The 12,484-nt window shown below is 36.5% G+C and overlaps 1 protein-coding gene across 1 annotated transcript in view; it reads left to right on the top strand.

The window, feature by feature from the left end:
• Window positions 1–10,075, top strand: part of SLC26A9 (solute carrier family 26 member 9) — a 34,041-nt gene extending 23,966 nt beyond the window's left edge. The window contains exons 13-20 of the mRNA XM_070939792.1: window positions 2,481–2,550; window positions 4,346–4,438; window positions 5,297–5,416; window positions 6,009–6,326; window positions 6,997–7,051; window positions 8,447–8,592; window positions 9,089–9,166; window positions 10,028–10,075. Of these exons, the coding sequence (XP_070795893.1) occupies window positions 2,481–2,550; window positions 4,346–4,438; window positions 5,297–5,416; window positions 6,009–6,326; window positions 6,997–7,051; window positions 8,447–8,592; window positions 9,089–9,166; window positions 10,028–10,075 (928 nt within the window). The remainder of the gene's footprint in view (window positions 1–2,480; window positions 2,551–4,345; window positions 4,439–5,296; window positions 5,417–6,008; window positions 6,327–6,996; window positions 7,052–8,446; window positions 8,593–9,088; window positions 9,167–10,027) is intronic.
• The last annotated feature ends 2,409 nt before the right edge of the window (window positions 10,076–12,484 follow it).

The following is a 12,484-nucleotide window of genomic DNA, read 5'->3' as shown; positions in this document are numbered from 1 at the left end:
GTCTTCAGGTCTCTGCGCAGGGGCAGGGCGAGGGGGCATGCACACATGCGAGGGAGGGCAGGGAGCATGTGCAGGGCTGCATGCACAATTCATTTTGGGGGTTCAGGGGCACACACGCATGCGTGCTTTGGGCACTCGGTCCAGAAAAAGTTATCCATCACCGTCCTACAGTATAGTTTATGGCACAGGACAAGACATGTTTTTTTCTCATATCTACAGTCCAAAGCATCAGAAGATAGAAGAATTATAAACTACTTCCATTCATGAAATTAAGATGGCAAAATTCACTATGTGAGAATTTCACCACCTAGTAGTTGGTAGAGATTCTCAGTCATCCAGATCATGGCTGTCCCTAAGGTGCTTTTTCAGGAAGCAACTGGACTTTCTTGTTTTTTCTTTTCTTTTTCATCTTTGGGCAACCATGACCTGAATGATTGAGAATTTCTACAGACTTTTAGCTATACAATTTGGGATGAACACCCTTTGAATGGTGTGGGAGTAGGAATGGATTTTCAGAGAAAAAAATGCAGACTACAGGAACCAGGAGCACTACTCAGGTGACCCTGAGGACACGGATAAACCTCCAAGTGCTTCAACAACCCTCTAAAAGGATGCAAAATACTAGCTGTATCTGCAAGGAATATAAATCCTTCCATTCCCCACTATCCTATCAGAGCTGAAGAAGCTTCTTCAAAAAGAAAAAACAAGAAAGTCCAGTTGCCTCCTAAAAAAACACCTTTGGGACACCACCTGTAGATAAACAACACCTATAGATAGAGAGAAACTTTTCTACAGTAGGAATTTACAACAGTGAACAGTGTACATGCGATACTGGAAGTGCTGATCCTGGCTTCCTTGTCTGAATTAGGCATGATGTCTGGGGAAGTCTGGGAGTTGAAATCCACACATCTTGAAATTGCTAGGTTTGAAAAACATTGATTTAGGAAGATAATTTTTTATCGTTAGTCTGCCCTCACCTGGTGATATTTGGTATTTACTTGTGATTAAGTATTGTGATTATTTACTTGTGAAGTGTATCTTTGTGATTCCCACTGCATGCAGGAGTATTGTAATAAATGTCCAGCTCCACATATAATAAATAATCCACTTCCATGAAATTTCATCCCTTTCTATCTCCACAATAACTATTTCATTTTCAATTCTTAATTTCAGTGTATTTTCGTATTCTGAAATATATCTATAAAACTTTATCATGCGTTCACATAGGAGAAAACAAACTAGATTTTTTTTTAATGTATGCTTCAGACAACATGTTGATTCACACTTATTTTCCATTTCTTCCAGAGGAATTCACAGGGTATTGGGAGAACTAATCAAGATGGTGACCACAATAGTGTGACTGAAGTTCAACCTGCTTTTCATTTGCATTGCAAGCGCATATAAAATAAATGGAGCTTCAGTCACATTGTGGCTGTAATCTTCACCTTTTTTTTTTTAAATCAAACTCTCTAAAAACCATTGAGGTTTTCTTTTCTCTGAAAATCCAGTTCTACTATTCCCAATCTAGTAGTCTTTGGATGTGCTGGTTGGTAACATCCAAAATTCTAGGCCACTCAGTTCATTACCAGCAGGGAGAAGGATTGAACTGCAGATACAACCACACTTGCATATTGTAAAACCACTGTGCCTAATTTGTTTAGAGAATTTCCAATAAATGCAGCAGATGCATTTTGAAGAGATGTCTTCCACTGGCCAAATTCCCTATGGTTGCTCTGGAAGTCACCCCTCATAACTTTGTCAGAGCTACCTAAAACTCTCCTGCTGCTCCACAAGATCTGGAAATGAGATTATTTTGTTCCATGCATCACTGCATCAGATGAAAGTTCTCACCTGTTTCTCTCTCTAGTTCTTTGCATTGTGACTGCTTCCCCATCCTGACTGATTCTTGCTCCATCTCATTCCTCCACTCCTACAGAGTGCAAATATTGTCTTCCACTCTGAAGGATTAAGCTTTCCCATCACTCCTGTCATCTTCCTGATACCTGGTAACAATCTCTGACAAAGAGAAAGGAAGAATAGTTGAATATGAGTAGTAGTACATTGCTTCTAGACACACCCTTCATCTCTTTCACTAAGGAAACCTCTCCCAGCATCAAAATTAATCACTCAGGGTGGGGCGGAGGGGGGGGGGAAGGAATTCAAAATAGTTCCAGTTAATTTGTGTAGATTTTCTCTAGTATTTTTTGTATGAGAGCTAATTCCTTGCAAATGTTTATTTATGTGCTTGCTTGCTTGCTTTTATGCCACCAAAGACACAGTCCTTTCTAAGCTTTCTTATCTTCTTCACTCTACAGAAGATAACATTGGATTCAAACTCCTGGCCAATGATAGTTTGATAATTAGCAGGTTAAAAAATCACCCTCCTCTTTAGCATTTACTGCTGTGTGCATATTTCTTGTAAACTGCATCTGTTAGCTACCTGTAATTTAACATTCATGTTACATTATTTTCTTTCCCAGTCGCAATGGTTCTGTCCTTGGCCCTGTAGCTTCTACTGATATATACAAGAACCCCAAAGTCTACAGCAAGGTAATGGAAGCAACAAAAGAGCCTCATACCATATTGATGTGATTTGATTTTGCTGAGCGATTATGGTTTCTACATAATGCTAAACTATAAAACATTTTTGTTTGTTTGGATATGATGTGCAGCCTATCCCAATGAAGCCATAGTTTAGAAACTGAGAGGCAAAATGCTCAAGCAATACTATGGCTTCATGATCTGTGAATCAGCATTATTGCTACTGGCTCTTATTTCAAAAATATTGAAAAAGTCACTCTTTTATCTTTAGATTTCTTCTGTTCCTCATGTGAATAGTTTGGGATTATTAAAAAAATCAAGGAGCTCTCCATATAACCACACTATTTGGAGGACCCATAATTCTGACATTTATGATCTGATATTAGGCTTCATGAAACCATATCACATGATATGGCAAATGGCTTAAATGCAATGAGATAATTTAATACCACAGGTCCAGTCCAACCTCTTTTTCTTTGGTCAAAAGCACTGTTGACTACCAACACCCAAACTTTTGGTGCCATTATGGGAAAATAGGAGGTTTTGGAAATAGTTTTAAAAGTTATAATGGAAATGGTTTTCCTCTGGGCTGCTTTAATTCTTAATTCACCCATTCACTCAAAAATTGTTTAAAACAATAAAAAAAGAATTGGATGTACTATAGCGACATTGTGGCATTGGTGGACAGCTTCCAGGAGCTGCCAGAGGAATGGAGCCTACGTTGTGACTGCTTCTTGGGCCATCCACCATTGCCTTCTATCATAAATGAATCATTTCTCCCTAATAATCCTACATATATAGCGCAAGAGGTGGGTTTCAGCAGGTTCTGACCAGTTCTGGAGAACCGGCAGCAAAAATTTTGAGTAGTTCGGAGAACCGATAGTAAAACTTCTGACTGGCCCCACCCCCATCTATTCTCTGCCTCCCAAGTCCCAGCTGATTGGGAGGAAATGGGGATTTTGTAGTAACCTTCCCCTGGAGTGGGGTGTGAATGGAGATTTTACAGTATCCTTCCCCTGCTATGCCCACCAAGCCACACCCACCAAGCTATGCCACGTCCACCAAGCCACACCCACAGAACCAGTAGTAAAAAAAATTTGAAACCCACCACTGCATAGCACATATTGCTGAAGTGTGTTCTCAGTTATAGCAGATGTTATGCGAACCAAAAACAGAGAAAATAAGCAATCCTTTCAAATAGAGGTCTTCATTTGAAGCCGAGATATGGGATGATTTAATGGCATAGGATGAGATTTTATTTTATTTATCCCTTTGGCAAAGGGAAGAAAGCGAGCAGAACTAGAAAATCCTTCTGCTCTTTTGATCACTCCTTATTTTTATTGCCATTGAACCAGAAAGGGGAAAGATAATAACCATATTTAAAATTATAATTAAATTGAATTCTGTAATACAATTGATATTATTTTTCCTGCCTTAAACAACTTCCCTTTTTCATCACATTAAAAAATAGAGCGCAGCAACTATTCTGGAGAAACCTAAGTTTTATTCTATGTCACAAATTTTAAAAGACTTAATCTGAAAAAGACTTTGTAGTACTCCTGAAATTGCAGCATTATGATCTAGAGGTTATATATCTGTACTATATACAGCATTAAACATATATCCCTTATTTTGTTGCACTAATTAACCCATGATTGAAAAACAATAACTATTTTTATTGTTGATATTATTATTTTGAAAAGACAAAGTATAATTTAACTTCTCCCTATTTTTTTTCTTCTTTCTCATTTTGCTGGTCCCAGGAAATATTCTCTTACTGAAATTTGTCACTCTTGTTTTGTAGGTTCAAGAAATAGAAGGGATTAAAATTGTCACCTACTGCTCCCCATTATATTTTGCTAATTCAGAAATATTCAGGGAGAAAGTTATTGCAAAGGTAAGAAATTTTGATGCAAATATAAACATATCCAAACTGGAAACAAAAGGCTGGATCATTTCTGTATATGCACATACATGCACATGTGTGTGCATGTGCACTCACACATATAGTTCTATAAATCTCTTTTGGTCTTGTGGGATGAGAGGGCTCCTTGCAAAATTATCTTCCAGGGAGACAATCGATAGTTCTTCTGATATCTTTTTAATAACATTGCTTAATGCATTGTAAGCTGCCCTGAGTCTCTGGAGAAGGGCAGCATATAAATTAAAGCCAAAAAAAAAAAAAAAGGTAAATATATTGTTATTTCTCTTAAGTTTTTTTAGTACAATGTGCTTCTTTATACACTGCTTCAAGTTTTGGTTTAAATATTTTATTAATGTTTTATTTTAGGGGAAGGGGTACTTTTATTCATAGTCCACCCTAAAAATATTTTTACTGAAGGTTGGCATTAAACTTCTTAAATATAATGTCTGCTTGCTGAAGCTTATTGCAAAGGAAAAGTAGCTCATGGACAAACATTTATACTGCAAAATTATGTCTTGACTTTCCTCAGTGTTTCCCAGAGAGATGTTGGTATGGTTTGTTATCTAATAATAAATTCAATTTTATTTCATATGATATTTTTATAGTTTCAATATATGGTTTTAAAAACCAACCAGGGATCTGTTAACATAATTTCTATTATTGCATGCTAACAAAAAATCCAATTAATTAAGTAGAGGTCCTCTGCTTTATTTTTTATGTCTTAGCATAAAAAAATAGTACTTCTTTATTTATATGTCACGTTGACATTCAAATATCCCAAAAGTCCACGTAGGAAGATAATGCAGCTAAATACTTTTTTCCCCTAAACAGACTGGTGTGGATCCCATCAAAGTCTACTTGGCCAGAAAAAAATTTGTGAAAAATCAAGAAAAGATGACAGCAGCAGTACAGAAAACGAGCAAATTCAAATCTATCTTCAGAAAAGACAAGGTAACCAAGCAATTATCTAGGTCCGTGATGGTGAACCTATGGCACACGTGCCAGAGGTGTCATGCAGCACCCTCTCTGATGGCACGCGAGCCGTTGCCTCAGTTCAGCTCCACTGCGCATGTGCACATGCTTCCCGCCAGCCAGCTGGTCTTCGGGTCTCTGCCGCGCATGCGTGGGGGCAGAGTGCATGCAGGGGAGACGTACACACATGTGCGGGGGCTGCGTGCACATGCACAGGGCAGGGGCATGGGGAGCACGCGTGCATGTATGTGGGGCAGATGTAGAGGGGCCACATGCTTCCCTGGGGGCAGGACATGTGCAGGGGACCACCCGGGGCTGTGTGCGCATTGCATTTTGGGGTTTCGGGCACGCCATGCGCATTTGCACACACACGCTTTGGGCACTTGGCCTGGAAAAGGTTAGCCATCTCTGATCTAGGTTACAACTGAGGTTTCCTACAGCTAGGCAAAAATGGCATTTTCTTTCATCCTAGAAAGAAAAAAAAAAACAATTTACACATATATTTATCACACATTAAATATTCTGAGTACCTGGCTCAGATTTGTAAAATAACTACTTTTCTTTGTTACAGACTGTTTCTCTGCAAGAACTCCATAAGGATTTTGAAAGCACCTCTCCAACAGATACCAATAACAACCAGACAGCTTCCAATGGCAACAGCATCTCCTATATTGTCTTCAACCCAGCTGTGAACTCTTTAAGCCCAAATAATACCTCATGTGAACAGAGAAACACAGCTGATCATAGGAACAGCAACTGCAGCATTATTCCAGCCTCCGGAATTGATCCTATGAACATAGCACCCCCTTTTGTTAACTTCCACACCATTATTCTTGACATGAGTGGAGTTTGTTTTGTGGATCTGATGGGTACAAAAGCTTTGGGAAAGGTATGTTGTTCTTTCGGAACCTGTCTTGTTCACTGAAGCTAGTCTTTAAAATGTCCTGTTTAAATAGGGTTAATCAGGACTCAATTTGATACAAGTAGCATTGTACTTCTGGCTGCAAATTGGAAAGGTGGACAACTCAGTATAGTCAGAATGAGAGGTTGTCTCTAGAGAACACATATAAGAAGCCTGGAGATTATTTGTGAAATCAAAGTAACAACTAACACTCTGTTAATCAAACAAACAAACAAACAAACAAACAAATACTGTGCCTTCAGTAGATAAAATATGAGTTTTTACATTGTTATTTTAACTTTCTGACTTAAGTACTATATAGCAAGCCACAGAATAAGGAGATGCAGTTTGTGGCTTCAATTCTATATACCAAATACAATGTTATTTTCATTTTCAAAGATATACCTTATAAATAAAAGTGAGTCTTATGATTTCCATTTCCGTTCTAATTATTTGGTTTTAGACTATATATTGCATCATTAGTAACTGGGCACTTTGGAAAATTCAGTGCTGTGTTGTCTTTGGCTTTTTTAAGAAAAAAATGAGCTTAATATATGATGTCTAATACCTGCACATTAAATGAATTATTGTAAATTTTAAGGCCACAACGATGCAAAATCAATCCATCAGCACTCTCTCATTTTGTCTTCTTGTGTAGCTATGTACCAACTACCAAAGGATTGGGATTAAGGTCTTTCTTGCAAACATACCTGGTAAGAATTTTATTCTTTATAACTTATTTATTTAGAATGTTATACTGTTTGAGCTGAAAAATGTCCAGGGTCGTTTATAGATTGATAAAGAATCCACGTTTTCAGAGTTTAATATAGAAAGACAAATAAAACAATTGAAAGAGATGGGGAATAAGGGAAATATAGATACTTAATACTTTAAGAACTTTAATGACATAGCTGATAGAACAAGATGCTTGGTAATTGTTGGTAAAGAGACAAACCCGTATACCTAAGTTCATTTGATTTCCATTTAACAAGAGGCAGAATCATTTCTGGTGGCAAATATCAAAAGTTGAATGTTCACTTACTATATCATGTCATATGTAGGTTTACACATGCAATGTAGTATAGCCCAGGGACTGGAAAAATCACAGTTCAAGCAATAGTTTCATTTTGCTATTTTTTGGGTTTTTTAGAATTTAAAAACAAATACAAAGCTGATAAAATTACAATGACTCAAAGGCTTCTTTTTCAAGATAAAAATACTTTAAATACACTTTAAATTTAGTGATCTAGGACAAGGAAAAGGTTTACAGTAATACTTGCTCCTGAAAAAAGCAGAAATGAAATCACACTACTTGAGATAGCCTTCTAGTAGTATGCATGCACAAACATATGAATTGTATGCAGGGGTGAAATCTAACAGGTTCTGACAGTTCTGGAGAACCGGTAGCAGAAATTTTGAGTAGTTCGGAGAACCAGCAAATACCAGAGTGTTTTTGAGTAGTTCGGAGAACCAGCAAATACTAGCTGGCCCCAGAGTGGGGTGGAAATGGAGATTTTTGCAATATCCTTCCCCTAGGAGTGGGGTGAGAATGGAGATTTTGCAGTATCCTTCCCCTGCCACGCCCACCAAGCCACGGCAACCAAGCCACACCAAGCCACACCCACAGAACCAGTAGTAAAAAAAAAATGGATTTCACCACTGGTTGTATGGGTTCATTTTAAAATGCAAGATAGCTTCAAAGTTTAAACTCAGCCATTGGTGAATGATCAGTCCATAAGGCAGTTTACATAGCACAAGGCTTCCAAAAGTAACATATATGGAGATGAAAAATTTAAAATGATTATCTTTGAAAGAAGATAACAAGTCTAACCAGTCCTAAGTGGTACAGGTTTCTCCTGTTCCCTGAAAAATGTTCTGCCTTGTAAAATCAACTCTGTCTGAGTATATTGCTGAATAAGCTCATTATCCAGGTAGCAGCAGTGCAGTTCTTTCAGTCTTCCTGTTCAATCTATTTGAGCTTCAGATGGGCGCAACAATAGAATTTACTTAATTGACTTAAAAGGTTTTAGAAATGCCTCTCCAACAGCAGTTATAGTGAAAAAGAAATGATCTGCAATCAGTAATTTTAAGTTTGCCTTTTTCATCAGCTCAAGTATATGATGATATTCGTATTGGGGGAGTCTTTGAAGAAGGAGGTCTTGAGCCTTGCCACCTCTTTGTGACCATCCATGATGCTGTTTTGTTTGCAACAATGAACAGCAGCAGAGCTACTTGTCATTCTGTCCTAGAACAGGTATACATAATTCACTTATTTAGTTATATTTACTACCTTATTTTATAGCCTGATCTTAATTTTTTTTTAAAAATATGGATACATAACAATTCAAACAACGGTAATGATATAATGTATGCTCCTCCACTTTTTCTCATGATCACCAAAACTGTAGCTGGTAATTCAGTTGCCATGGCCAAGCAGTCAAAATTCTAAAAGGAGAAAAAGAGAAGTGTAGACATTGGGGGAAAATAGATTTTGCTAAATGTATGTCTTACAAGGCTGAAACATTATCAGTGGCTCCTGAAAAAAACCGTAAAAAATTTATATTATGCTGTAACTCAGGTTAATCATCTTACATATTTGTGTATTGATTCATGAACTTATTGAAATGTATGTTACATGAAATGAATCCTCTAGAATCCTATGCTGATATCTGACTAAAAAAATAGACTCTGAACCTTTATTATCGTATGTTAATCTTGTAAACAATAACAAACCATTTCTTCCTACTCAGAGGTCAAATCAGATTGAAGTCTCTGTCTCAGATGAATCTCTGGAAGATAGCAGTGCTGAATTCCAAAATTTGGAAGAGGTCAGTTAAAAGAACAAAATGATTTTAAATGAAGAGTCTGATTCATTCCTCTGCCAGATGTATTGTCTATTATCTCTCATGCTCTAGTCACCTCATGCTACTGAACACATTCAAAAACTTCAGTTAGTACTGTTATCTTGTTGCAGGAATTGCATTATTTATAGGTATCAATTTGCTTCCAATTGCAATTGAAGGTGGTTGATGATTACCTCTCTGGTTTGCATGGCTTGAGAAAGAGATGAGACCTCTGTTCTGATTCATCCCAGTGGTGCCCAGTGGAGCCCATCCCAGTAGTGCTCACTGTAAGGGAAATAGATGGAGTGGGACTTAAACACCTGCTATCTCTTTCTTCATCTGGAACAAATTGCCTCTCTAAACTCAAGATGGCCCTATTAATATTTAGGATAGCAGTTAAAACACTGGTCTCCCCACAGGCCTTCCAATAATCAATGTTACCATGCTGTGGTTGAATTCAGTGGTGGTTATATTGAAATGTTAGCTATTGTATTTCTTTGTTCAGGATTATATTGCTTTATAATGAATTGCTTCTGTATTGTACTATAGTGTAAACTGCCTAAAATTTGTAAATTGTGGCAGCACACAGTTATGAGTAAACAGATAATAAAATCTAAGCATAAGTAATAAGGAATTCATAATGGTTAAATTCAAACAGAATTAACATTTGTTTCTCTAAAATCAAAAGGAAAAATTAGTCACGATTAAACCAAATTCCATAATTTAATTATAACTAAAGTTTATCTGATCTAAACCATAGTCCAAACCCACATCTAATGTAATTTTGTGATGCATTATTAATAATGTTGGCATCAGTTTATAATGCAAATCTCTATGTCTTTCTAGGAAATGTTTGGAAGCATTTTTCATTCAGAAACACAAACAGCGCTGTGAGCAACTCAGGAACATTCCTGTGATGGCAAATTATTTGTTCATGATATTTCCTTATGAAGGTTCCTGTGTCTGAATGGCAAGGAAAATGGCCTTTCTAGCAAGTGGCCATTGGTGCTTCTATAGCACTGAGGACAGAATGTCTCTTGGACCTGGTATTCTCTTCTATAATTCCTCTTGGATTATGAACCTCAGAGCACCTGACTCTTGAAACAGTTTGCATGGAAGGAAGACACTCAGGGAATATATTCCATCCATCTAGAAGAAGCAGAAGAATAGCTTGAATATCTTCTGGTTCATATTTTCCTCCTCTTACACCATTTATTTATGGAGCCATAAATATGCATGTAGCAGACATGCATATCTACTAATTCTCCAGCATTGTTCTTATGAGGGAAAACAAAGGAAAATATGGAAAATGTTTGATTGCCAGATAAAATGCTCACAAATTGCAGCGGTTTCAGTTCATAAGGAGGAACAATTGTTTCATTGCATAGACTCCACACCAAAGTTAAACACAACTATGATGATGCCTAGTTTTCCTCTAATTTTGTTCATTGCGACCTACTGCGATATTTCTTATTTTTGTGGCCTAAATGCAGCAACTCAAATGCACCAAATCAAGGGCTGTGTTTATTTTAGTACTGGACATCATCCAACATATATTACTGTATTGCCTAGAAGCAATACTGCCTTTTTCATTATAAACCACACCTATTTCTGATTTTTTTTCTCTTTTCTGAAGAATGTGTTTATGTTTAGAGGATGAAAATATTTTTCATAGGATCTGTGTACATAGAGCATTTCTACAGTTCTTTGAAATTTTTTCAAAATTAAACTTATTTGACATAGGTTTAATTAAACAAAACCAAAGAAGATACTTTAATTTATTCTAATACAGTAGTCCTCGACTTAAATCCATAATTGAGCCCAACATTTTTGCTGTTAAATGAGACACTTGTTAAGTGAGCTTTGCCCCATTTTACGACCTTTCTTGCCACAGTTGTTAAGTGAATCACTGCAGTTGTTAAGTTAGCAACACAGTTGTTAAGTGAATCTGGCTTCCCTATTGACTTTGTTTGTGAGAAGGTTGCAAAAGGTGATCACTTAATCCCAATACACTGCAATAGTCATAAATATGAGTCGATTGCCAGGGTCTGAATTTTGATCACATGACCATGGGGATGCTGCAATGGTCATAAATGTGGAAAACAGTCATAAGTCACTTTTTCAGTGCTATTGTAACTTCGAACAGTCACTAAATGAACTGTTGTAAGTCGAGGATTACCTGTAACATTTTTACTATACTTGTGTTTAGAAATTTCAAGGTTATTCCACATTATTCTTGGTATTGTAGCCTTTTGTTCTTAATAACTAAACAAAACAAATTTACCTTAGTTTCATTTTGAAAAATAAAATTTCTGTAAGAAACAATTATTTTTCAGCTTCGTTACCAGTCCTGTGTATTGTGTTCAGAAAAAGATATAGAAGTGTAAAGCTGTCCAACACATTTGAAGGAGGCATTTCCCAAAGCGCAAAACATTTACAGAATGCTTTGTTCCTAGGGCATTCAGGAAGGGTTCAAAAAAAAGTCAAAATGATGGCCACAATGACACAATCAGAGCCCAGCCTTTTTACATAGATTGCATAAATGCATATTTAAAAGGGGCAGAGTTTCAGTTGTATAGTCACTGCTGCCATCTTGATATTTTGACTCCCCACTAATGCCCCTGCTTTGCACAGACTTAGTAAATTGTATTGCCTAAGTATAACATTAAAATAATTTAGATTAAAACCTTCTTAGTGCTCAGGTTTTGCCTTGCATAGTTTGGATTAAAGGATTCTTAAATGAGTCATAGGACTCAATTCAAGAACAGCAGTTTATCATCTGATTCCTCTCAAGCAGTTTAAAACTAGTCAAACATTCTCAAGGTTTTTTTTTAATTATGCCACAATGAAGAGAATCTACCTCTCAGGCAGATTTGCCTAACTAGTTAATCTAAGCAGATAGTTTTTAAAATTGTGTTTTGTAAATGCAAAATAATTTTATATAAAAATGTGAATGATGCAAATGACCATTGATGTTGGATAGTTTTTTGTTGCGATTCTTTCTTCCACCAGGATGATTCTGTAAAGTGTATGATATACAGAGCATACGATACACATCATATGAACGGCCCAAACCAAAGGACGTTTCTTAAAAAGTCTCTTAATATACCAAAGTTTAGTTCTACCGTATGAAAAGTTTATCTTCAAAATGCTAATGGAGAAAAGCACTCAGTGTTTCTGAAATCAATTAAAGTAAAATCTGAAATTAGAGTAAATAAAAACTGACTTCTTCAAAATGTTACATGCATTGAATTGTGAAAAATTAACTAGATTTTGTCTAATACAGCTGAAAATATGTTTTTA

Source organism: Pituophis catenifer, unplaced genomic scaffold (assembly GCF_029215685.1).
Source record: "Pituophis catenifer annectens isolate HBS135680 unplaced genomic scaffold, rPitCat1.0.hap2 SCAF_3, whole genome shotgun sequence".
Lineage (NCBI taxonomy): Eukaryota > Metazoa > Chordata > Lepidosauria > Squamata > Colubridae > Pituophis > Pituophis catenifer.
The sequence above is the reverse complement of the archived record's forward strand: the minus strand, read 5'-3'. Positions and strand labels throughout refer to the sequence as shown.